The 27,098-nt window shown below is 34.9% G+C and overlaps 1 protein-coding gene and 1 long non-coding RNA gene across 2 annotated transcripts in view; one reads left to right on the top strand and one right to left on the bottom strand.

Moving 5' to 3' along the window:
- Positions 1-27,098, top strand: part of GRIN3A (glutamate ionotropic receptor NMDA type subunit 3A) — a 215,251-nt gene that overhangs the window by 83,655 nt on the left and 104,498 nt on the right. The window contains exon 3 of the mRNA XM_031961305.1: positions 15,063-16,110. Coding sequence (XP_031817165.1) covers positions 15,063-16,110 — 1,048 coding nt within the window. The remainder of the gene's footprint in view (positions 1-15,062; positions 16,111-27,098) is intronic.
- The window catches only part of LOC116422569, a 210,388-nt gene that overhangs the window by 159,633 nt on the left and 23,657 nt on the right, over positions 1-27,098 (bottom strand). The window lies entirely within an intron of this gene.

Raw genomic sequence — 27,098 nt, 5'->3', positions numbered from 1 at the left:
GTGGTAGACTTGATTTCTAAGGATATAAAAATGAAGGTCACTTATTTTAAGTCATACCGATTGTTCAGAATATACTTACAAAATATAAAATGGGTCAGCCAAATTGATAGGATTTGTATTCAAGGAAGAATAGAGGTTATGGCAATTAAAAATGAAATTTACTGTCTTTTCAGATCATACAGTGATAATAGCTGAAATTAATTTCTCAAGGGCTGGAAAACTTGGCTCAGTTTTATGGAACTTGGGGAAATTCCTATTAGAACATGAAGAAGTTAAAAGTATATGATGATGATCAAGGTTGGAAAAACTAAAGCCTCTTTTCAAGATACACAGCACATAGTGGGACAAAAAGTAAAACTTTAAAAAGTAATGTAAGCACTCCGATTGAGAGAAATGATTAATAAATAATGAATATATCAGTGGCTATGACACATGAGGAAGTCAGAACAGAGAAGTTCATGATGATAAATTCATTATGTCCATGATGATAAATGATAAGGGAGAAAAGAGGCCAGAAATAAATAAGGGCACTACTTAGAGACGTTTAAAGGAGCACACACACTCAAAAGAAACCCATAATGGCTTTAAAAAATCAAAAGGACAAATAGCAATGATATAAAGGAAGTGTGAAATACCAAAAAAGTTCATTAACAACCTGTCTCAAGGGCAAGAAGGGGTACAAAGATGGGGGGAGGCTATTGGCTAATGTCAGGGTATTAGACATTGTTAAAACATTTGATATCAGCAGAAATCAAAGTTCAACAAGGGAGAATCTGGATTCATTTGTAGAAGTGGGAAATATTTCTAAAGGTACTGATTAAAAACCCCAAAGTTGAATTCTACAAGATTTTTTGAGGACTGATGCCTAGGCAGACTGTTGGCCAGTGTTGTCAGGGACATTTGGCAGAAAAAAATCATTAATCATCACAGTGAAATGAGGAAGCTATTTTCACAAATTTTTTTCAGGAATCATGTTACAGAGGCTAACCAGTCTAGCAGAAAGCATGGCATATGAAGAACAGCAGTATGTAATAAAAAGACTGTTGAGTGAACTTTAGAGAAATTATGAAACACATACTGGTCAAGCCACAACTAGTCAGTTCTGGGTGCCACATTTGTGAAGAGTTTTGTTGATTGTATTGTATCCAGAAAATGTCCAGTATAGTAAGTGAGGATGGAGGGGTCTCACAAACCACTGTCCTGTGGAAAACCTCTAAAGAAACAAGCAATATTTAGTTTGGAGAAGAGAAAAATGAAACATTGAAATGGATAATATAGCTGCCTTTAAAAATATTAAGGATTGTAATTTGAAAAAATGGTTAAATTTTTTCTGCATAAATCTAGAGGGTAGAATGAAAACCAAAGGTCAGAGTATTGAAGTTATCAACCAGTCAATCAACAATTTATCTTGTACTTATATGCTAGACTTTCTTGTATACTAGGAGACAAGGATTTACTAAGCACTTTCTATGTGCCAGGCACTATGCTAAGCTCTGGGAATGTAAATACAAGCAAAAATAAAGTGACTCAGAAGTCAGAGTTTATGTTCTAATGGCAGAACATAACATACAAATGGGAATTAAGACAGGTGGTCAGGAGAAAATTCAGGAGGGGAATGAAGGTTGTGCAGTCCACAGAAAGGAGACCACAAAGGGGATTCACCCTTGGGAAGAGAGGGCCAAATCTGGTGGAAGGATATTCCAGGGTAAGAAGGCATTAAGAGTGGTTGGATGTCCCAGGGATGCCCCAGATTCTGAAGGAAGTTCCAAGTTAAAAAAAAAAAAAAAAGCAAATAAGGCTTGGGAGCTAAAGAGATCACCAAATGAAATATTGCAGAGAGAAAGGAGAAAAAAGCTCAAAACAGCACCATGGAATATTTTATCTACATTTAGTGGGTGTAACATAAATGCAGATGTATCAAAGGAGACTGAGGTATAGCCAGACAGACAGAATAGAATCAAGAGAAAGCAGTGTCACAAAAACTCAGAGACGAGATTAGAGTAACCAAAGAAGGTGATTAAGAGCAGCAAAAGTTGTTGAGAGGTCATGAAGTGTGAGAATAGAAAAAAAAAAAGCATTATATTTGCCAATTAAAAGTTTAGTTGATTTGATAGACCTAGTTCTTCTCAGCAATGCAGTGATTCAAGGCAATTCCAATAAGACTTGAGATGGAAAATGCTATTCCCCATCAAGAGAGAGAAATATGGAGACTGAATGTGGATCCAAGCATAGTATTTTCATCATTTTTTGTCTACCTTCTTGTGTTTTTTTTTCTTTTTTGGTCTGATTTTTCTTGCATAATATGACAAATATGGAATTATTTTAAAGGATTGCATATGTTTAACTTATATAAGATTATTTGCTGTCTTGGGGAGGAGAGGGGTAAAGGAAGGAGGAAGAAAATTTTGGAAGACAAAATCTTACAAAAATGAATGTTGAAAACTATCTTGACAAAATCTTGGAAAAATAAAATACTATTGAGGGGGAAAGAGTTTAGTTGAACAGGGGAGAAGATATATAGAAGGATAACTATCAGAGAAAATGGAATCTAGCAAGGATTTTTAAAGCTAGTGCAACCTTGGTAAACAATAAGAAAGAAGAAGTAGAGAGTGAGATTTTGAACATAGAGTGAAAATGATAATAGGAAATAATTTTAGCATTGGCAAGGAGGACCACTCCTTTATCAGAGACTGGAGTAAAGAAGAAAGTAGGGGAATGATGCGCAAGGCCTGTGAGATAAAGGTAATGGACAACATCTCAATATTTTCAGTGAAGTTATGAGGGAAGAGCAGGATCAGAAGGTACAGCAAGAGTCTTGAAGTCAGAATAAAGTTTAGAATAACTCATCTAATGAGCTGGAATGAATATCAATTAAAAAATCAAAAGATAACCCTGCACTATGGGGAGTCCATTTGAGATTAGATAATATATATAAGGAATAAAGCCAACTTTGTTCAATAACATTTGAATAGGAGTGATCAAAGTTTTGCTGGCAAATGTTTAAAAGCAGTTCTTCAACAGGGCATACTTTTAAGTTTAATTGTCATTATTAATATTTTTTCTATTACTTTCTTAAGTCTGTTCCATCAACAAAACAGTAAATCAAAGCCTTATTTGTCAGTTAGTAACTTTCCAATTTATAATTACCCACAATGAAAATTTAACAGTTATCAAAAGCCAGAACAGGCTAACTCCAGGACATCTATAGGAAAGAAGAAACTCTATGTTTAGACTAATTTAGGGTTTGAGTTTATCAAAGCATGACTAGTAATAAGACAAGGAGGCAAAAGATTCAAGAATAGGTGATAGTATGGGGTTGAACTGTGAGGTAAATAGTCAAGATTAGAAATAAAGGCAGAAGTGTTGGTTTACAAAAATACAATTAAGTATTTATTAAATGCCTATTATGATCAAGCACTGTACCACACACTGGGTGTATAAATTAAAAAATGAAACAGTATTAGAAATATATAAGCATATATCACCCAAATTAAATGAAAAGCTATAAAAATAGGAGTTCAAAGTGTTCTTAAGGAATGGTAGATTTGACACACTCTACTCCCATGAGTCAAGATTGGCATAGTCACAGAAAGCAAACAAGTAGAAAATAAATAATGAAGTATTAATGTGTAAATAAAATGTTAATACTCTGTGATCTCTAAAAAATACCTACTTAAATTATCTGGAGTTCAGCTACCACCAACAGAAAACTGATAGAAAATGTAATAGTACTTTAAATTAAACCAAAATGTATCAAATAACTTGATATTATATATTGGTATTAATCAAAACATGCAAGAAATGTGTAAAGAGGACTTAAAATCAGGAAATGATTGAACAAATGAAATGACAGCCTGAGTCAAGTAAATATAGCAAAATGATGCCAACTTTCCAAATAATACATGTTTACCACACCTTTGAACAAATTATGAATAGCCAAATCTATAGAATTAGAGAGAGACATAATAAAATCATATGGGAAAGTAGGTAGTCAAGGAAATTAAGAAATATAAAACTAAAGCAGGGGAGCCAGGTTTCAAAATATATTGTAAAGCAAAAATTATTCTGATGTTGAACAAAGCATAGAGAAATAGATCAATAGAACAAAAATTATTTCAGGATAGAATACCACTTCTATAACAGTTAGCCTTTAATAAACCAGTGCTTTAAAAGATGCTGGGAAAACATCAGATAGCTACATTGTGAGAGAGGGTGGGTTATCATCCATATTCCAAATCATACATCACAAGAATCTCTAAGTTGTTTTTTGTTTTTTTTTGACTCAGCCACAACATAAAAGAATTGAGCTAGAAACTAGAAGACAAAGGATCAAATCTAATCTCTGACAAGTATCAGCTCAACTTGGGAAACAAACTTAACTTCTCAGTATAACATGCCACTCTCTTAAGACTATAAAATGCAGAGCAAGTGTCAATTTTCATTGCTAGAGGGAGTTTTTTTGGGAGGTGACCATTGAAATCACAGATCTTTTCAAGCATAACTAAAATATGCCTTTTTAAAATCATAAAACAAATGTAAAAAAATGAATAGCATTTGCCTAATCTATGGAGAAAAGGGGAACTTTAATGTTAAAATGAAAGTATTGGAAACAAAAATGATGCTTGATAATAAAAAGACAAAATGATTTTACAGAATAAAATGGAATATTTCTGAATTATAGGAAAAAATGGTTGAGAAAATAATTTCAATAAATCTATCTTATATTAACATATATCGATACATATGTCAGATATAAATAGAGATTTTTTGGATATATACATATATATATATTTATATGTCTCAGACATCCAGAAAGTATAAAGGACTTGAAATGATAGGCAAGTACTTTCCAATAGTTAACAATTCTACACAATGATCAAAGGACCTGGAAAAAAAACTTTCAGAGAACGAAATCTTAGGTTTTATAATTGTTAGTTAGGATGACCTAAGTTCAAATCCAGCTTCAGGCTCTTTTTAGCCGTATAACTTTGCACAAGTCATTTAACTTACTTCCCTTGGTTTCTTTAACTATTAAATGAGCATAAAATAAAACCTACCTCCCAGGGTTGTTGAAAGGATCAAATAAGATAATATTTGTAAAGTGCACAATACCTGGCACATAAGAAACACTGTATAAATGTTAGCTATTATTATTATTAACTGCTAATGACTAAATGAAAAGTTGTTCAAAATTAAAGAGAAATATGCAAAAGGAGACAATTTCCAGGTGCTAATTTTCCCACTACAGTGGCAAAAAAAGAAAACAACTCATTTATGTTGGGGGGACTGCACAATAGAACATGTTGGAGAAAAATCTATCTCTAATGAGTCACAAAGGTCATCTTTGATCCAGTAAGGTTTACTGCTAGAGCCTTATCCTAAAATGAACACTGAAAAATAATCTTTCTATAGAAGATACAGGGAGATATTTTACTTAAAATGACAAAACCTAGAAATGATCTATGTATCTAAGGATTGAAAACAAACCGAAAATAAAATGGCCTGTTAATATGAGAGACAGTTATTGTTCGTCCTTTGTTCTCCAAGAGGATCAATGACATCACCACAGTGATGTCTTGATTTGTACATGAATTGGATTTAAGTGAGACAGAGCTGTTCAAAGTCATCAGTCTCAGCCTCTCCTCCAGGCAGTATCATATACAGAAAGTGAACTGAATTTGTTATCAAAGGATTTTAGTTTAAACTCCAGCTCTGACCCTGAACAAGTCACTTCAGATTCTGAATCTGTTTCCTTTTCTATAAAGAAGAATGTCCAATTATATGGCCTCTAAGGTCTCTTCTAAGTCTAAATCTATGGTCCTCTCAATAATAAAATATAGTGATGTAAAAAGTAAGTGTGAATATATGTAATTATGGAAAGACCTACATGAAATATTACAAAGCAAAATCAGGAGAACCAGAACTATATACATACATTAACCTCAAGTGGCATAAATGTTAAAGATATAGATATAGATGCTATGTAGATGTAGATGTAGAAATACAGATCAATCATAGGCAAGAGTACTTCAGATGGACTTGAAAAAGGGAAAAGTAAATACCTTTTGTACTTGTTTATTCATTCATTTGATTATAATTTAAATGCTAAGGTTTTATGTAAAAATTTACCCCTTTGTTTATCCCATTTGTCTTTGTTGACTCTTAATTTTATGAAAAATGTTGAGTCATTTTTATTTTCAGCTCAGTATGACAGGCATTAAAGCAGTCGCATCTCATTTTTATAAGAATGCATACTAAGCCTGAATATAATGGAAAGTCACAAGGAAACAGTTTTGTTTTATCTCCACAATTGAGATAAAAATGAGATAATACCACAGAACTCTTCTCACAAAGACTCTAACCTAAATTAGCTCCTCAGGACATCATTATTTGCTATGTATTCTCTGTGGTAAGTGCAAAGAGATGAAGGGAGTAGGTCCCCACTTCTATAAAAATTTGAAAGTATTTCGTTTTCTGAATATTATGAATGATGATGATAATTATGTCAACTACAGTTATGATTGTCCTTCCATTGTTGACATCTTGAATATCATTTTCTTTTTAAAATGTGGAATGGGTTCTCCATCCCTAGGCATTTGGGAAAAGCAAGTTGGAATAATCAAGGCCCAAACACCTGGCCCCTATTGGTCTTCAAATCTTTACAAATATAATAATTGTATTCCTATGGTTAACAAATTCCCAAAACCTGTTTCTCTCCCTATTCCATTTCACTCAATCACAGATGATAAAGGAACAATTTATTTCCAACCTCCACTTTGAAAATTTCTCTTCCCATACTCCTCAACCCTACTTCACCCATGTCCCTCCCACTTCAGCTCTGTTCATCCTTTCTTCTCTGCCCTCTGGAATTCTCTTTCCAGAGTAAACATACTTGGTTTATTCTAGACTACTTTCTCTCAAATTCCTTCCATATACTATACCTTACTGAACCCTGATTCCCTCCTCTCACATTAAATCCCTTGTCATTCTCTCTCTCCTCTCTCTCTCTCTCTCTCTCCTCCCTCTTTCCCTCCCTCCTTCTCTCCCTCTCTCTCTCTTTCTCTCCTCTCTCTTTTTCTCTCTCTCTGTCTCTGTCAATGTGAGCTCCCTTTTCTCTCAATCTATTGACTCAAAACATTTTTCACATCTTCCATTCTCTTCCCTTTCCACTTAGGTTCTATAATGATGTGGCCTTTCTGCTTGCCAAGGCCTAACCCCTTACAAGTGCCCTTGATCTTATCCCCTCTTGTCTTCTCTAAGAGATTGCAACCCAAATTAATCCTTTTCTTTTATCTTCACTTTCTCCCTATCTAACAATTCCTTCCCTACTGCTTTCAAATACGTTGAAATTGGGGCAACTAGGTAGCACAGTGGGTAAAGCACCTGACTTCGGGGTCAGAAGGACCTGAGTTCAAATCTGATCTCAGACACTTAACACTTCCTAGCTGTATGACCCTGGGCAAGTCACTTAATCTGAACTGCCTCAAGAAAGAAAGAAATATCCTCCACCATTTAAAAAAAAAACTTTCACTAGAATTTACCATCCTCTCATACCATTATTCTATATCCTCTCTCTTTGTTAACCAAATTTCCAGAAAAATTGCCTGTTTCAGAAAAATGCCTATACTTGTTGCTATAATTTCCCTTTCTCTCACTCACTTCTCAGTTCTTTGAAATCTCGTTTCCAATTTAATGCTAACTGAAACTGCTCTCTCCAAAGTTGCCTTTGATCTCTTAATTATCAAACTGAAAGGACTTTATCTTCATCCTCTTCACAAATCTGCTGTATTTGATTTATCACCCTTTCCTCCTGGACATTATCTGCTGTCTGTCTAGGTTTTAGGAACAAAACTCTCTCCTAGTTCTTCTATCTCATATATAACTTTTGCTTCTTAATCTCCTTGGCTGCCTTCTCATCCATACCATGACCCTTCACTGTGGGTGCTCCCCAGTGTTCTGTTCTGGTCCCTCTTCTCTTCTCACTCTACATTTTCTTTGGTGATCTCATTAACCTCAGTAGGTTTATCATCTCTATGCATATGACTCACTGATTTCTATATCCTGCCCTGTTCTCTCCTCTGAGTTTGAGTTCCACATGACTAATTGCCTGTTGTGCATTTCAAAATAGATATCCCCAAACACCTTAAGCCAAACATGTCCAAAAAAAGAAGTCATTATCTTTTCTCTCCAAATTAACTATTCTTTCAAACTTCCCTATTTCTGTCAAAGGTACCATCATCCTTCCACTCTTCCAGCTCTCCTACCCTCAGCATTATGTTCAACACCACATTCTACCTTAACTGGCTATCTAATCAGTTGTTAAATCTTGCCATTTGTATCTTTACAACATCTTTTACATCTGACACCTTTTTCTCCTTAGAGGATCACAGACTTTAAATTCAGGCCTTTATTCCTTCTAATACAAATTATTCCAACAATCTCTTAACTCGTTTTCCAAATTCAATTCGTTGCCAGAGACTTTTTTTAAACACATATCTGACCATATCACTACCCATTTCAATAAACTCCAGAAACAATTAAGAATAAAATATAAAACCCTCTGTTTAGCTTTTAAAGTCCTTCACAATCTGACAATTGTTTTTATAACTACTTTCTAAAATTCACTAAAATCTGTCCTATTTTGTTGGGCATTACTCTTCCTCCTACTCATCGTAATGCAGTCAAAATAGCCTTTCTCTCTCCTCACATATGACCTCCTATCTCTCCCATTTCTGTTTCTTTACACTGGCTAAGACCCCAGCCTGGCTCTTTCCTTACCTTTGCCTTACAGAATCTGTCTCCCTTCAAGCTGTAGCTCAAGTATCACATGAAGCCTTTCGTGGTCTCCCCAACTCTTAGTATTTTCCCTCCCAAGCTGCCACACATCCAACTTTGCTGAATTTATTTTACAATAGATATATAAATGCATGCATGTATATATATGTATTATGCATACATACATATATTTTCTATACACTTTTCTGTGTTAGAATACAAGATCTTTGAAAGTAAGAACGTATTCTTTTTATATGTGTATCTCCTGTACTTAGTGTAATAGGATGATAATAATATGTATATGTATATGGTGCTTTGAGTTTTGTAAAATACATATTTCAGAACTATACGAGATAGATGCTATTATTATCCCATTTTATACATGAGAAAATTGAGGTTGAGTGATATTAAAAAGACTTTCCCAGAGTCACACAGCTAAGTAAATGTCTGAGGCAAAATTTTAATTTGGACCTTCCTTATTCCATGTCCAGCCCTCTAACCATTGCAACTAGAATAAAACAGCAAAGTCTCTTCCACAAGTTTTTAGGGCCTCTTCTATATGAAATGACTAAAGGTATACAAAATCAAAGAGTAAAGAAGAGCATCCAATGAGCTTGTGATATTTAGTCTACTTCTCTGAACACTAAAATGATCTAAATGATATAATACTTACCTGCACTAACAATTTTATTCTTCAGTGTGCTGCAGAAAGTGAATTTCAGAAAGTAGCTGTAAAAACAACCTACTCATCAAAAACACAGCTGAAGTCTTCCCTCTCCAAAAGAGCCTGGCTAATTATCAATTGATTAATCGGTACATTTTAATTATTTCATTCCCTAGTTCTCTAAAGAAGCAGAAAACTATTGTGAAATTTTAGATGCCCAAGACTTCATTATTTATAACAAATTAACATTCAAATTAACTAATCTATGACCACAGGGGAGTACTAACATGACAAATTACCATCACATACAATCTCCTCAAATAAACAGTTGGAGTATTAGTGAGGTAGGAGCCTTGTTCTTCTTTGCTCCTAGTCTTTAAAATGGAATTTACTGCTTCCTCATTAATAAAGATTAGCACTTTCTTCACACTTATTGTATATTTCTATTTTTTTTCCTTGATAGCAAAGTTGTTTACTAATTGTTTGAATCTATGACTTATGAATCAGCCAATGATGACTAAGAGATAGATCAGCCTTGTTAGAATCTTGAATTTATATATATAATAATAAATATCAATATATAACAATTATATAATATAATTAATATTACATATAATAATAATTAACAATATCATTATAAACTAATAAATAAATATTGTTTTAAAGTTTGTAAATTCATTCACATTATCATCTCATAACAACCCTCAGAAGTAAATGCTATTTTTAATCCCCATTTTATAGAAAACTGACACAGAGAAGTTAAGCAACTTGCTCAAAATTACATAATTAGTAAGTATTAGAGTCAAGATTTTAATTCAAATCTTCCTGACTTCATATCAGGGATATGCCATAGAGAAAGGCTGAACTGACTTCAACTGCTACATTTTCAGTGAATGCATTTTTATCTTGAAAATTATCAAATGCTACAAATCAGGTCTTTTGAATTATTGTTTGGTTGATTATCTAGACTTAAGAAAGTGATGGAGAAAATATTAACAAGACGATCAAACTTAAAAGTGTGCTATTTCATTTTATTTTTCAAAGATTCACTTCTTAAACATTTACCATCATATTCCTGATCCAAGGCCAGTATTCTCCGTAGTACATATCTAGGAAGTTGGGGAATATTCCATGCTTTCATTTAATAAATATCTGTTAAACCAAAATAAGTTCTTACTATATACCCAATATATCCCACTGGTTCCCTTGAAAGGCTAAGCGATTTTGAGCTAGAAGGAACCTAAGAAATCAACTCTAACCATTCTATATCAAAGAATAGGAAATTGAGATAAAGAGAAATGAAATGACTTGGCCAAGTTAACACCAATAATAAAGAACATATCTAGGATTTTAATCCAGGTCCCACAATATCTAATCAACACATTTTTGACATTAAAATTTGCCTTTTGTCATTGTATTGTCTCTCATAGTTCTCATTTACCTCAACCAGAAACATTCTGAATAATAGGTTTCCTGCCACTAGTGTCAGTCCACAATCTGTATCCCACATAAATCTTTCTCTCATGTCACCCTTATGCTCAAAAAGCTTCAGTTGCTTCCTAATACTCCTAATAGAATATAAGCTACTTGCAGGGCAGGGACTATTTCATTTTTATATTTGTATTTCCAAGCTTTAGCCCAATACCAAATTCTAAAAAACACCTAATTAAAAGCTATTGAGTTGAATTGACTTGCTTGCAGGAATTGCAAGCTCTTTTATTTGGAATTTAGATCCCTTTACAATATAGCTTCATCCAGATTAATTTTGTATTATTTCTCTTCATACATTTATCATTCCAGTCAAATTGGTCAACTTGCTCGTCCTTTTATATGGCATTCTGTCATCCATTTCTGGACCCTTGGAACATGCTACCTCCTTTGCTTCTTAGAACCCTGAGCTTCTATTCAGTCCTTCCTTTCTTATTTTCAACAATTGTTAATGTTCTCTTGTTCTTTGAATGCATATATATGTATATATTCATTTATTTATATGTATCCATGTAGATATTGTATCTAACCAATAGAATGTAAACTCCTTGAGGACAGGTACTGAGTCTTTAGCTAGCATAAACTAGGTGATTATTAAATGCCTTTGGAATTGAACTATTGAAGAGATAAGAATACTAAAGTCAAGGAACTATCATCATGATAGTTTCTTTTTTGTGACTGAAGGTACAGGAGAGTCCAGAGCCTTAATTGTTAAAGTCTAGCTATGCTTAACTATTGCAAAGGCTTCATTTCTGTGTTTATTTATACCAATTTAGGAAAGATAAAGGTCATGACTAATAATAAGCACATTCTTGTTTCTCTGGTATTAGGAGGCATATAAGGAATAATGTTAGTTGGCTGGTTTGAAGCATGAAATATTCAATATGACATTATTTTCATTTGTTTTCTGAACAGATGCCCCTCCTATAACATAAAACCAAAATATCATTCCTAAAGAATCATTGAGAGAACATAAGATCTGAGGCCCTTCTGAGAAAAATGAGTTTATTTTATCATCTTTGGAAATCATCCAATGTGTCTCTCTGATTGACTTTATTTACAAAACATACCCATGGGTAATTTTTCAACACTGATCCTTACAAAGCTTTCCGTTCCAGAGTAGTTTGGAACTATGCTCAAAAAGTTATCAAACTGTGCATACCCTTTGATTCAGCAGTGTTACTACTGGGATTATATCCCAAAGAGATTATAAAGAAGGGAAAGGGACCTGTATGTGCACGAATGTTTGTGGCAGCCCTTTTTGTAGTGGCTAGAAACTGGAAACTGAATGGATGTCCATCAGTTGGAGAATGGCTGAATAAATTGTGGTATATGAAAATTATGGAATATTACTGTTCTGTAAGAAATGACCAACAGGATGATTTCAGAAAGGCCTGGAGAGACTTACACGAACTGATGCTGAGTGAAATGAGCAGGACCAGGAGATCATTATATACTTCACAACAATACTAGATGATGACCAGTTCTGATGGATCAGGCCATCCTCAGCAATGAGATCAACCAAATCATTTCTAATGGAGCAGTAATGAACTGAGCTAGCTATGCCCAGAAAAATAACTCTGGGAGATGACTAAAAACCATTACATTAAATTCAATCCCTATATTTATGCACACATGCATTTTTGATTTCCTTCACAAGCTAATTGTACAATAATTCAGAGTCTGATTCTTTTTGTACAGCAAAATAATGTTTTGGTCATGTATACTTATTGTGTATCTAAGTTATATTTTAATATATTTAACATCTACTTGGTCATCCTGCCATCTGGGGAGGGGGGGGGTAAGAGGTGAAAAATTGGAACAAGAGGTTTGGCAATTGTTAATGCTGTAAAGTTACCCATGTATAAATCCTGTAAATAAAAGGCTATTAAAAAAAAACAAAAAACAAAGCTTTCCGTTCCAAATTATTCCCTCCTTCCCCCCACTCCCTCCCTTAGATGGCAGATAGTCCAATACATGTTAAATATGTTAAAATATATGTTAAATCCAATATATATACATATTTATACAGTTATTTTGCTGCACAAGAAAAATCAGATCAAGAAGGGAGAAAAAAAAACTGAGAAAGAAAACAAAATGCAAGCAAATAACAACAGAGAGAGTGAAAATGCTATGTTGTGGTCCGCACTCAGTTCCCACAGTCTTCTCTCTGGGTGTAGATGGCTCTCTTCATCATTGAACATGTGGAACTGGTTTGAATCATCTCATTGTTGAAGAGAGCCACGTCCATCAGAATTGATCATCGTATATTGTTGCCATGTACAATGATCTCCTAGTTCTGCTCATTTCACTTAATATCAGTTCATGTAAGTCTCTCCAGGCCACTCTGAAATCATCCTGTTGATCATCTCTTACAGAATAATAGTATTCCATAGCATTCATACACCATAATATATTCAACCATTCTCTTAATTGATGAGCATCCACTCAGTTTCCAGTTTCTTACCACTATAAAAAGGGCTGCCACAAACATTTTTGCATATGTAGGTCCTTTTTTCTCCTTTAAGATCTCTTTGGGATATAATCCCAGTAGAAACACTGCTGGACCAAAGGGTATGCACAGTTTGATTACTTTTTGAGCATAGTTCCAAATTGCTCTCCAGGAATGGTTGGATCCATTCACAACTCCACCAACAATGTATGAGTGTCCCAGTTTTCCCACATCCCCTCCAACATTCAGCATTATCATTTCCTGTCATACCCAATCTGAGAGGTATGTAGTGGTATCTCAGAGTTGTCTTAAATTGCATTTCTCTGATCAACAGTGATTTGGAGCATCTTTTCATATGACTACAAATAGTTTCAATTTTTTTATCTGAAATTATCTGTTCATATCCTTTGACCATTTATCAACTGAAGAATGACTTGAACTCTTATAAATTTGAGTCAATTCTTTATATATTTTAGAAATGAGGCCTTTATCAGAACTTTTGAATGTAAAAATGTTTTCCCAGTTTGTTGCTTCCCTTCTAATCTTGTATGCGTTAATGTTGTTTGTACAAAAACTTTTTAACTTAATATAATCAAAATTTTCTATTTTGTGATCAATAATGATCTCTAATTCTTCTTTGATCACAAATTCCTTTTTCCTCCACAGATCTGAGAGGTAAACTATCTTATGTTCTTCTAATTTGTTTATAATATTTTTTATGTCTACATCATGAACCCATTTTGGCCTTATCTTGGTATACAATGTTATATGTGGGTCAATGCCTACTTTCTGCCATACTAGTTTCCAATTATCCCAGCAGTTTTTGTCAAATAGTGAATTCTTATCCCAAGAGCTGGGATCTTTGGGTTTTTCAAACACTAGATTACAATAGTCATTGACTATTTTGTCCTGTGAACCTAATCTATTCCACTGATCAATTTTTCTATTTCTTAGCCAGTACCAAATTGTTTTGATGACCACTGCTTTATAATATAGTTTTAGGTGTGGTATAGCTAGGCTACCTTCAACATTTCCATAAAGTCTTAATGGCTCACCAAGTGCTGCTTTTTCCACAGTGGAAATGAAAAAAAACAGAAAGACAGAAAGGCAGGCAAAGAGCAGAGAAGAAGAAAGAGATAATGAGAAAGATAGACAGCAAAATGGATAGGCAGAATAGACAAATGTTCTTTATGCTTTAAAATTATATCATTTATAAGCTTGCTTTAAGTGTACTTAAATGACATCTTTTTCATATTTACCCATGTATACATGATCTACTTGCATAGGAGAGTGATGGGTTAAAATTAAAATATGCCAAGTTTCTAGTTCTGGGGAAGCTGCTAGAGTGCTAATTGGGACTATTTTTTTAAAAGAGTTGTAATTAACACTTCAATTCATTGGGGATTGAGAGAAACAAAATCAATTGATAAAGTGCAGATCCATAGAAAATGATGTAAGAATCTGTAGTTGTTAGTTCATTTTCTCAATCAAAGTAATTGTCTTCTTTTGGCTAGGATTGCCATAGACCTTTCTGATACAACTGACTTTCTTTTTTAAAATAAAACTAAAATTGAGGATGTAGGCAAACATTGGCTATTGTCCCTTCTAAAAAGTAGAACTAACATCTACAACCCAATGTCTCATCTGTCTTCTTGATTTCTTGCCTCTGTTCCTCTTTGACAGGTTTCTAGCCAACACTACTTTCAGGGGCCTCAGTGGTTCCATCAAGGTGAAAGAATCCACCATCCTAAGCTCCGAAAACAACTTTTTCATCTGGAATCTACAGCATGACCCAGTAGGGAAGCCAATGTGGACCCGCCTGGGCAGCTGGCAGGGAGGGAAGATCGTCATGGATTATGGGATATGGCCAGAACAAGCCCAAAGGCACAGAAACAACTTTCAACATCCTGCCCGGCTACATCTGAGAGTAGTCACCCTGATTGAGCATCCATTTGTCTTCACACGTCAAGTAGATGATGATGGTCTGTGTCCCGCTGGTCAGCTCTGCCTGGACCCACTGACAAACAACTCCTCCATATTGGATGGTCTTTTTGACAGCCTCCAAGGTGATAATGATACAGTGCCCCTTAAGTATAAGAAGTGTTGCTATGGCTACTGCATTGATCTTCTGGAAAAGCTAGCAGAGGACCTGAACTTTGACTTTGATCTCTACATTGTTGGAGATGGGAAGTATGGAGCTTGGAAAAATGGTCACTGGACTGGGCTAGTCGGGGACCTCTTGAGTGGGACAGCCCACATGGCAGTCACTTCCTTTAGCATAAACACTGCTCGCAGCCAGGTGATTGACTTCACCAGCCCCTTCTTCTCCACCAGCTTGGGCATCTTAGTGAGAACCCGAGACACGGCAGCTCCTATTGGAGCCTTCATGTGGCCACTTCACTGGACAATGTGGCTGGGGATATTTGTGGCCCTCCACATTACCGCCATATTCCTCACGCTATATGAATGGAAAAGTCCCTTTGGAATGACTCCCAAAGGGAGAAACAGGAGTAAAGTCTTCTCCTTCTCTTCAGCCTTGAATGTCTGCTATGCCATCTTGTTTGGCAGAACTGTGGCCATCAAACCTCCCAAATGCTGGACTGGAAGGTTTTTAATGAATCTCTGGGCTATTTTCTGTTTATTTTGCCTTTCCACATACACAGCAAATCTAGCTGCTGTCATGGTTGGAGAGAAAATCTATGAAGAGCTCTCTGGGATACATGACCCAAAGGTAAAAAACAAACTTAAAAAAAAATCTTAGAAATTTCAGCTTACTCCGGCTCTCTTTATTGAGCATTTAAATCTTGTTCTAAATCTCTTGTCCCTTGTCCTTTTAGAATTATATACTGTTCAACCTTAAAGGTCATTGTGGTCATCTAATCCAATCCCCTCATTTTTCAGCTGAGGAAATTAAGGCCCAGAGAAATTAAGCAACTTGACTAAGGTCACACAGCACTTGTCATAATGAAGATTTCTAGGTTCACAGTTAAGTGATCTAGCATTTGTTTTCATTTTGCTTGTTGAAACTCTGTCAAGTACAATGAGATTATCTCTGTCACCCACTTAATGAAAATTCAGGAAGCCAATTTATTGTCTGAAGTAGGCCATTCTTTAATTTATTGTCAATGAAAAGAAAGAGGTTTTTGGAAGTAGTTGTTTCAAAGAAGTTCTGCCTATTAGAAATGTCTCTTAACAGTAAATATTCCCTAGAGATTGACCATCCTAGGCAAAAGATACCAGCAGTCAAATATCTTGTCAGATACTCCTAATTTTTGACTTACTCTAAACCCAAGAGAAAAACTAAGTAGTATAAAGCAACTTTACCCAAGATAGCCTTTAAAAAATGATGGATCGCTTTCCTTTGGGGTGAGTGGAAGGAAATCAGGAAAACAATACATTCTGTCACTAGTAAAGCATCTATTTGCCCATTAAAAAAGCAATGTAGTTGGAAGAACTCATAGTTTATCTTGTAGACCTAGTGTTTATTACAAGGTAGACTAAACAGTGCTTTTTCCAGTCAGAACCTATTGTGGCCCTTTTCAGGAATATGTCAGTGCAAAGAACAGTACTCTAGACAGTGGTAATTTTTCATTTGGAATTAGGAGTTGCAAGAGTCAAGTAAGTTAACGTGAGATAGAGTAGCCAATTATATTGAATGCTTCTGACCTTTAGAATTGCTTTCCCCTACTTAAGTTGGTGACTGATAAACCTGGATTTTGTTAGCATGGTTTTCTGATTGAATAAATACCATCGTGCTCAGAGACTTGTGATTAGAATGATAGCTCAAGTTTAATGGAAGCATAGTCTTTGATTAAATTTTAGATTAAGTTTTCATTAATTTAACAAGTAGTAAATATTTCTCAAAGCAAACTAGATGTATGGTTATTCTCTCCAAAGGAAAGAAGGTAACATTAGAACAGCTAATCAGCCAATCACTGAATTAAAGAATGCTTTAATGATCAAATATCCCACCTTTTCATCATATAAGATTGAAACATCTCCCTTTAAAATTTCATTTAAAATACATATATTTAAAATCCCATTTTCATAACAATACCCACGAAGAGAGTGTTTTCAATGATCCTTAGCTATTTTTTAAAGACTAAATAGACCATTCTTCATAGTCCTTATAGCTCCTGACAAGTTTTCAATAGTTCTCTTGGTTTAGTTTAAGCCTTTAGATTTGTTTTGCAACCAAAGACCAATAACAAATTTTACCTTATGCTCCCAGTGAATGGCACTGCTTTTGCAATGGGATTCAATTAGAAGTGAGTCATCAGGAGTAGGTAATGAGTTCCCTTCAGTGAAGGAACATTCAATGATTTACTTGGAATTCAATGAACATTTTTAACTTCCTTAAGCCTCAGATGTACAATTAAAACATCAGCCAACTTAACAGGTGAACACTGAGAACTGAACTTATTTCCTCCTCTGAATTTTGGACTAATTTCCTCTATCTCTAATTAAGGACGGTAAATTTTCCACAAACTTCCATAAATTTTTAAGGTTATGAGTTTAATAAACTATATATAAACAACTTAAACAATATGAAACAAATCAACTCTATATATTATGAAAATCAGAGAAACAAATTTTGAACAAAAGAAGTAGCTAGTTCTGTGCCCATATGGATTTAGAAAGGTTCAGAGTACCTACAGAGCACACAAGACAGAAAAGTAAACCAGTTTTATTAAGGGGACATCTTTAAAATATGAAGATCGATCCAGGAGAATGATAAAAATGAATCCATTCTGCTAAAGCCCTGAGAGAATTGGTGACCTCACTGAACCCTTAGAAGGAATCACAGTAAAGTTAAATAGGTTTTTACAGGGTTCTTATCTAGGTGTAATAGCACCAGTCAGTGGGAGAAAGAAGCAAGGAAGCTACATCTAGGGACTGGTATTGATCCATGCTTGTGGGAAGAGGGAAGACTCCTAAAGAAATAGCTTTGAGCCATTAATGACAGTCTCACTCTACCTAAGTGACCCAACTTAGATTGAACTTCCTCAGGGTTTCTTCATTTACCTGGGTAAGGAGGCTCTAGTGATTAATAAACTACCTGAAATTTTTGTTTTTCAAATATAAGTTTAATATAGAACCAACCTTCATATTTTAAATAATATTTCTTCCTTCAAACTCTAGATGGAATTTAGCACCAGTGCCAAAACAAGAAAGTGAAAAGTGAAAATTCTAATCAATAAACCCATTATTGTTTTTTATGCCATTGTGATGATAAAAATAGTTTTTAACATTTTTTCCTACTGAGTTGTTTTGGGGTTATATAAACATGACCTGTTTAAAGTTGAGGCTATTTTTATTGGAATTTCTTTGAAAATTGACCTAAGGGTCTTTAGAACTATGAATCTATTGAAAAGTACTATAAGAGAGTCAATTTTTATCATTTTCAAAAAGGAACCTATTAGTTTTAGGAGAATTCTAAAATTGTGCCATGAAATGAACAGCAGGTGTACAAAGTCTATTGTGGGAGAGTGAAGTTTAGGCATTAGGGTTAAGTGACTTTCCAGGGACTCACAGCTAGTAAGCCTCAAAGGCCAGAATTGCATTCAGGTCCTCCTGATTCCAGGATCAGTGTTCTTTCCACTGCAACTTCTAGTTGTCCCGCACAGATGTACAGTCAAAGATTTAAAATGGAAAGGAACTTTAGAAATAAAACCTCTTATTTTACAAAAGAGGAAACTGGAGCCCCAGAGGTCAAATGACTTAACAAATTCAAGTCACCTAAGGGACAAAGCCAGGATTTTAATCTAGTTTCTAATACTCTCAATTTAGTGTTTTTACTATATAATAACATTGCTAATTCTCTGTTTGGATCACTATAAATTCCCTTTTTATTTTGCCCATGGATTTAAATACATACAGAATGTCTAAGATAAAAGCAAATTTATCTTGGAAAAGGAAAATTGGATGACTTGAATTTTTTAAGACTAGAGCATAGAGGGGGAGGGAAAAGAGAAGGAGAAAGACAAGATGAATACAAATATCTAAAACTGAAAAATAATTTGGAGAAAGAAGAATGAGAATTCAATGCATTTAGCTTTCTCTCTGGGGCATCAAGTTTAACTCATTTGTTAAGCTAAAGCTACTTAATGAATATTCAGTTTACATTATTATTATAGTATCTTCTGATATATTATTTTATTCATATTTCCTGTAGAGCTTCAGCATTCCAATACAGAGATCACCAAAGCCAAGTCATGAACAAAATACCCACTAAATGAGAAGAAGAAATTATTTTAGGATACTAAAAGGAAATCATAAAGACAGTACCCTAACAGGTCCCAACTAAATTGAACAAGAAAGGCCAGCAGATAAGCCTGGATTATGATACTACCCAAGTAAGAGCTGAGGATAATTTTTCAAACCTTACTTATCCCTCAGAACAGGAATCGATCGATAGAATTGGAAAAGATCAATACTGCATTACAGCTAGTAACTAGCTAGGATTTTGCCTCTAGGATAAAATATGAACTCCTCAGCCTGCCACTGAAAGCCTGGACACTATCTGGCTTCAGCCTAACTTTCTAGAGTTCTTCACCCCATTTTTAATAAGTTGTATTAATGTCTTTTTTAAAATAGTCACTTCTAGATATACTCCCTCCCCCATCTCCTAACAATAATTTTTCCCTTGTATCAAAGAAAAAAGTTAAAAGCAAAATCAGCTGCCACAGTGACCATTCCAGACATTTCCTATCATTCCTCCTTCCCCATGTTTTCAGTATTCCAGCTGAATTGGATCCCTAATTTTTTCCTGATCTTGACATTCCATACCCCATCATTGCCCCTTCACTAGTCTCCCTGATACCCAAAAGTATAGCATCATACTCTGTACTATGTACACTGAATTTTGGGGAAGGGGAAAGTCAGAAAAGGAAGATGATCATTCCTTCTCCAGTAATCCCACAAGTTATACACAAGCCTAAGATCACACCTACAAGTCCCTCCTTCCTCAGTGACTCCAACTATCAGAATTCTTCTTTCAAGGCTCAAGTCAAGGGACACCTGTAATAGAAAAGTTTTTCTTGATACTCCCCCAAGTTAGTAATGTTCCCTCTCTCTCAAATTACCTTGGATTTACTAAACTAGCTCAAATATTTACTAGTTGCATGATCCTCAGTTTCCTCCCATATAAAATGACTTCAATAATACCATCTATCTCCCAGGGTCACTATGAGGATAAAATGTATTTTTCAAAACAACTTGCCATATAAAGTGCCAGTTCATCTTATTATTGTTGTTGTTGTGATGGTAGTGGTGGTGGTGGTGGTGGGTAGAAGTTGTTATTATTTATTTTATTCTTTGGTCCAGTTCAATGTAAGCTCCCTGAGAGGAAAAACTGCTTCATTTTTTGGTCTTTGTAACCCTGTTACATTGCAGGGGTACCTTTCACAAACTAGTTTTCCTTTTATCTTAAAACCTTACTTATAGGCTATGTCCACATTTTACCAGTTAGACTTCAAGGCTATACATCACACAATATATGGATATTTGGAAATATCCTTTTCTACAAAAATTGATCACTACCATTTGGTTGCATTGTGTAGAAAGTGAGCTAACATCTCTGCATTGTGAAAAGTATTTTGATTTTTAAAATTATAAATATAGAAGTAAATGTGATGCCACAAGGTCTAGTCATGGTGAAGAGAGAAGCTTTCCTCAGTGTACACATAGCTTAGAGGTTTCATTCTCACACTTGCCAGTGCAGAGGACCCATAGAGCTAGTCCCATCTCCTAGACTTTAACTATTACTACTTTCCCTAACTTCTCTGGATTCCTTAAGGTCTAGGATCCTTCAGGAGAAATAGAGAGGAGGAAAGACAAGAAAGAGGTGAAGGGAAAGGGAAATAAAGATGAAAAAATGAAGGGAAAGGAAGGGGAAGCAGAAGAGAGGAAGGAATGGAAGGAAGTACAAAAGGAAAGGGACAAAAGGGAAGAAAGGGAGAGAAGGGACAAGAAGGTAAAGGGCATAAGCATTTATATATCATCTACTGTATGCAAGGCACTGTGCTAAATACATTGTATTCTCATAGGAGACCACAAAGGTTTTCTCCTTTACCTACTCCATTCCCTGCTTCCTAATAACAATCAGCAAGCACTCATCAAGTGCTTACTGTTTGTCAGACATTGTGCTAAAAGCTGCAACTCCTAAATGACAAATAAGGTCTCCACCCTCAAAGAGCTCACAACAGACAATTAACCTCTTATGAAAAAGGATTTTTCTTTAAAAAAAAAATACTATGGAAAAATCATTAAAAAGTAGAGGTGAGTATCAAGGAATTAAAATGGTGGCAAGGGTTCCTCCATTCATTGCAAGTCTTTGTTCTATGTATCATTTAACCACAGGGCTCTCTATGCAAGGGTCCCGTACACTCTAAGTTCATACTCATCAATTATGTTTTGATATATAGCTCTTCAGACATCTGTCATTTCTAATTAGATCAAAGGAGCTGGATGTTGTATTTTACCATGTCTATATCAAACAGAGAAACAACCATCCATGTGCCTAGAACAGATCCTTATCAAGATCAAAATCCTGAAGAAAACTGAGCTAGCCATGAATATCCTCCTACCCTCCTGCCTTTCCAGACCACCTCTCCCAATTCCTGGAATCCTGCAACTTCAAAACACCTTTCCTCTGCTCCACACTCAAAAGTCCTTATCCAAAACTGTCACAATATAAAATTTTTTGACATCCTAATACCTACTAATAGTCAGTAACTAGCATTACCTATTCCAAGAGACTTTGCATTTTAGTAAGGTCTCTTCAAGATTAAAAAGTCTTTATGACCCAAAAGAATGAATTAATAAATGGTTACAGTTACAAGCATTATAACAAGTAGTGGAGGAAATATTTCTGATCAAAGGAGACCTGGCTAGCAACTCTAATTAGTTGTTCTTTTTACCTAATCTGAAGATAAGTAAAGACCTTACCTGGTCTTTATCACAAGATCATAGGACTTCAAGCTATAAAGAACTTGGAGATCTTCTAGTGAAGGACTTTTAAAACATTTTATGTCTTGGATTCTTTAGGTAACCTAGTGAAACCTATGGATCCCATCCTAGAATCATATTTTTAAATGCAAAAAAAAAGAGAGAAAGAAAACCAGAAAATTACAAAGGAAACCAATTATTGTGTTATGTAGTTATTAAAATATTTTTTAAATAAGTTCAACATTACTCATGTTAAGAACTCCTGCCCTAAAGCTTCATTTTACTTATGAAGAAACTGAAGGCAGGTATATTGTTTAAAGTAAGATGTAGTGGAGCTAGAATTTGAACTCATTACTTAGAATTTAATAGTCAGGGCTCTTTGTTGTCTTCTGAAACTAGTTTCTTATAATGATCATCTCCCTCTCTCATTCTGCCAGGCATTCTGATTGTAGTTATGAATAGGTTCCCAATCCTAGTTATGCCACCTAGTATTTGCAGTTATTGTTTTCCTTTCTCTCCCTTCTAGGGAAATAAAGGAAATATTGATGATCAACTTAACTAAAATGATTTTTAATATGTCTTGTAAAACTGAATTTATAAAATCCCTTTCATAGATGTGCACCTTTTAAATTCTGCTTTCATTCTTAAAAATTCATTGGTTAATAATGTAATTCTATTAGAGAAATGTTGCCCTTATACACATTTCTCTGACTTACCAACATTTTTCTCAGACTTTTATGCTTCTACAGGTATGTGAAAATCACACATTTCTATTATTAGAGAGATGGTTCAATTTTTTTAATATTAGGATGCTTCTGGTGTCTGTATCTTCATTGCCAAATTTTTTTGTAAAGTCTGCTGTGTGTACAAGCATTCAGTGACTTACCAAAAACAGATTATAAACAAAGATATAACTAGATCTGGGTGACTAGAGGTGGAACCAAAGAGCTAAATTTATCATTTGCTGAATTTATAAGGACTTGAAGTCCTTCAGCATTTTAGAACTACCAGAGATTAGCAATTAGTTAACTAGATTAATAAATTAAAATAGGAATGCCTCCAGTCTGTGGACTGTCAGATTCACCTTTCACTCAAGACCATCTTCCTTTCCATCAATCGCCCCAATCCAGCTTTGTGTTTTGTCACAGTTTGTGGCTCTTATTCCAGTCACAGAAATTCATAGTCATAGTGCTACTTACAGACATTCTTTACATATAATCACCCACCCTCGTCTCTATCTGCCTGAGGTCTCAACTCCTCAGTTTAAGATGATTCAGTAATCAAACTATCTTAGAACAATGGTGACTGAGTTGAGTAATTGTGTGCTATGACATCTCCCCACACCCCACTGCCTTCCTTTCCCCTCATTCATCAATTATCAGGAAAATTAAGTACATACCAGAGTCCCTTCTATCTTTTCTTCTTTTCTGTCCCTCAGTTAATTTCACTTCAGGAAAATGCTTGTGGGTGCGCACACACACACACACACACACACACACACACACATTTCCCTTAACTTTCTCTTGCTACTCTCTTTTCCCACTCTGGCTCAAAAAAATTACTACAGGAAAATATCTATCTTTCTCTCTTCCTCCTACTCTCTCCCTCTGGCTCTCTCTCTCTCTCTCTCTCTCTAAGGAGCTATAAAATCTCAAGAAAATGAAGGTAACTGTCAAAACATTCCTGAGATCATTTGAGAAAAGTCCCTTTGAAGTGAAAAGTTGAGTCAGTCTCTAAGTCCCTTAAAAATATTAGAAGTTGGGGCAGCTAGATGGTGCAGTAGATAGAGCACCAGCCCTTAAGTCAGGAGGATCTGAGTTCAAATCTGGCCTCAGACACTTGACACTTCCTGGGCAAGTGTGACCCTGGGCAAGTCACTTAGCCCCAATTGCCTTAGCAAAAAAAAAAAAAAAAAAGTATATATATATATATATATATATATATATATATATATATTTTAGAAATCTTCAGAATCTCCAGAAAAGTCTCTTATCTTCCACCCCAGCCTTTTTTTGAGCATTCCAAATATTTAAAACATTTTTAATCAGTACTATTTTTATTTCAATTTTGTTTAATAACTAATATTCAACAATATTCTTTCTATAATATTCTGCCCTAGTCCAAGAGTCTTAATTTACTTTTAAAATCTTCATTGTAAATATATAATAGCTTATTTGTATTAAGGATTTTAAAAACTCTCTTTGGAGACTGTTTAGGTCTGGGAACCTAAATCATTATTTATATCTATGGAAAACATGTGTTCCAAACTTCTAAATGACTTAGCAGATAAATTTATGCAACATATTGTAGCCCACTGAATTATTGCCCTGAGTTGCCCATAATATAACACATATGTGTAACATTTATTACATAGTGCATGTTGTCTGTACACTGGACAGTATTCAACAGTCACCATTTTCATTTCAGCATGCATCAGCTTCAGCTAGCTCCTGTGTATCACACAAATAATAAAGAACAAATAGATCCCATCACTTATGAAGCTCAATAAATATGTGATCTAATTTTTTTAAACGCTGGATTTAGAAGCAGGAGATCTTGATTTGAATGCTAGTTCTGACAGAACTATCTCTGTCATTATGAGTAATTCACACAACCTCTCAGCTTCTTCACGTGTTAAATGGGGATGAGAATCACACCCTATCCCATAAGGTTTCTTTAAAAAAAAATGCTTTATAAACTTTTAAGTGCTATAGAATTCAATTCATTATGCAGTTATGAAATGCCTACTATATGTCAAACAGGCTCTGTGATATAAATACAACAATAGTGTCTATCTATACTCAGAGATTTTACATTCTCCTTAAGAGAACTACATCTATACACAAACAAGTGAATGCACAATAAAGGCAAAGTAATTTGGAGGGAACTCAGAACTCAGGGAATTTGGAAAGACTTCACATTTGAAATGAGCTGACCCTCAAAGGAAGCAAGGGGGGTTCGTAAATGAGAAGGAAAAGCATTCTAAGTAATGAAGACTGGCTTCATGAAGTCACAGATGGTAGTGAGTCAACTAGTATTTATTAGGTACCTTGTACATGCCAGATAGTATGTGAAGCCCTAGAGATATGGAGAAAGTTTAAAAAAAAAAAAAAAAAAAGCCCTTGTTCTCAATGAAGAAATAGAAAAATGTAATACTCTAATTACCTACCAAAGACTGTTAAGATTTTTTAAATATTTGTTCATTTTTGAAGAACTAACTTCAATACCTGCTCTTCCCAATGAAATAATCATTTCAAGTCTAACTTGGGGAGGAGGACCAACCTTTCACAAAAATGCAGTTTAAAAGATTAGTTTCAAACTTTCATGACTAAAATGCTGAAGCCAAAGTAATTTACTGGATACTAAAAGCAGTATGATGCTTCCTGATGCCTCCCACAAATCCTTCTAAGGACTATGTTCCTTCCCTTAAAACAGGTGGGCTCCCAGAGGACAAGGGCATGACAGGATTGACTGATAAGTTTGCCTTTGTTGAGCTTATTTCTGTGAGCCAAGCTTCCCTTCTGGGTCCATGGCCCATGAAGCAGATCTGGGCATTGTTCCTCCTTTTAGAGTCATGGTTATTGGCTCTGCTGGGGTGCAGGGTGAGGAAATAAATTGGCTCCTCACTCTGGAAAACATTGCAGAGAAAATGAAAAGCCTCTTTACTGAATTGAAATGATGCCAGTTCCATAGGGCACTTGCAAGATTTCAAAGCCAATCGCTTGCTATTTATTAATCAATTCCCAAACAGCTCTCCCTCCTGCTCCTTAGATAAAATGCCTCTCGAGTTGTTCTGTCTAAATAAGTCCCTCCCCAAAAGATCTCATAGGAGAGAGTAGAAGACAAGTATCATTTCTACACTGACAGATGGCAAAGCTGCCACTGTAACAAAATCCCATTTGAATGTTCAAAGCAAATCACTAGCAAATTTTAAATATTAAACAGACTTGCTGTGACACAAGACCAAAATTGAAACAGGGACATCAGAGTCTCCAAAGGTCACTGATATTCTCTAAGAAGTTCATTTGTATTCTCAAAGTAAGAAGTGAAAGAAATCGCTCTCCTCATACTGCCTGCCCACCCACCCACAAAAAATTGTCTCTGATAAAGCATTGGAATTAGAATTAGGGAACCTAGTTTCCAATCTTTCCTCTGAAACTTATCTCTGTGACTTTTGACAACTCACTTAATATTATTGTACTTAAATTTATCTGTAAAATAAGGGATTTAATGGTAATTTAATGGTAAATGTTTAATAAATGTCTGTTGACTAGTTAACTCACTAGATGAACCCTGAGGTTCTTTCCAGATCTAGATCTATGATCCTCTGAACTCTTAAGTTCCATAAAGACAGAGTCTGTCTTATTTGAGATCATGATCATATAAGACCAATCATAACAAAAAAATAAAATAAAATAAAATAAATGCACATGTAAAAAGTCATGACACCAGGAAGTAAAGTAGAATATTCTAGGTCATCTAGCTAGAAACATCATACATACACACACACACACACACACACACACACACACACACACCTAACCAACCAAAGCACATACCACCACCCTCATTTACCAATTCTGAATTTGGAAGGCAAAGGAAAAAGAGCTTCTCAGAAATGGAGAGCAGAATTAGAGATTAGAGGGGAAAAAAATAGAACAGAACTCCCCTTCTCTTCCCTTCCTCAAGTCAATTAATCAGTTATTAAGTTCCTACTTTAAGCCAGGCACTGGAGACATAAGGACAGAAAATACTATAACAATGTCTGCT

This window comes from Sarcophilus harrisii, chromosome 1 (genome assembly GCF_902635505.1).
Source record: "Sarcophilus harrisii chromosome 1, mSarHar1.11, whole genome shotgun sequence".
Lineage (NCBI taxonomy): Eukaryota > Metazoa > Chordata > Mammalia > Dasyuromorphia > Dasyuridae > Sarcophilus > Sarcophilus harrisii.
The sequence above is the reverse complement of the archived record's forward strand: the minus strand, read 5'-3'. Positions and strand labels throughout refer to the sequence as shown.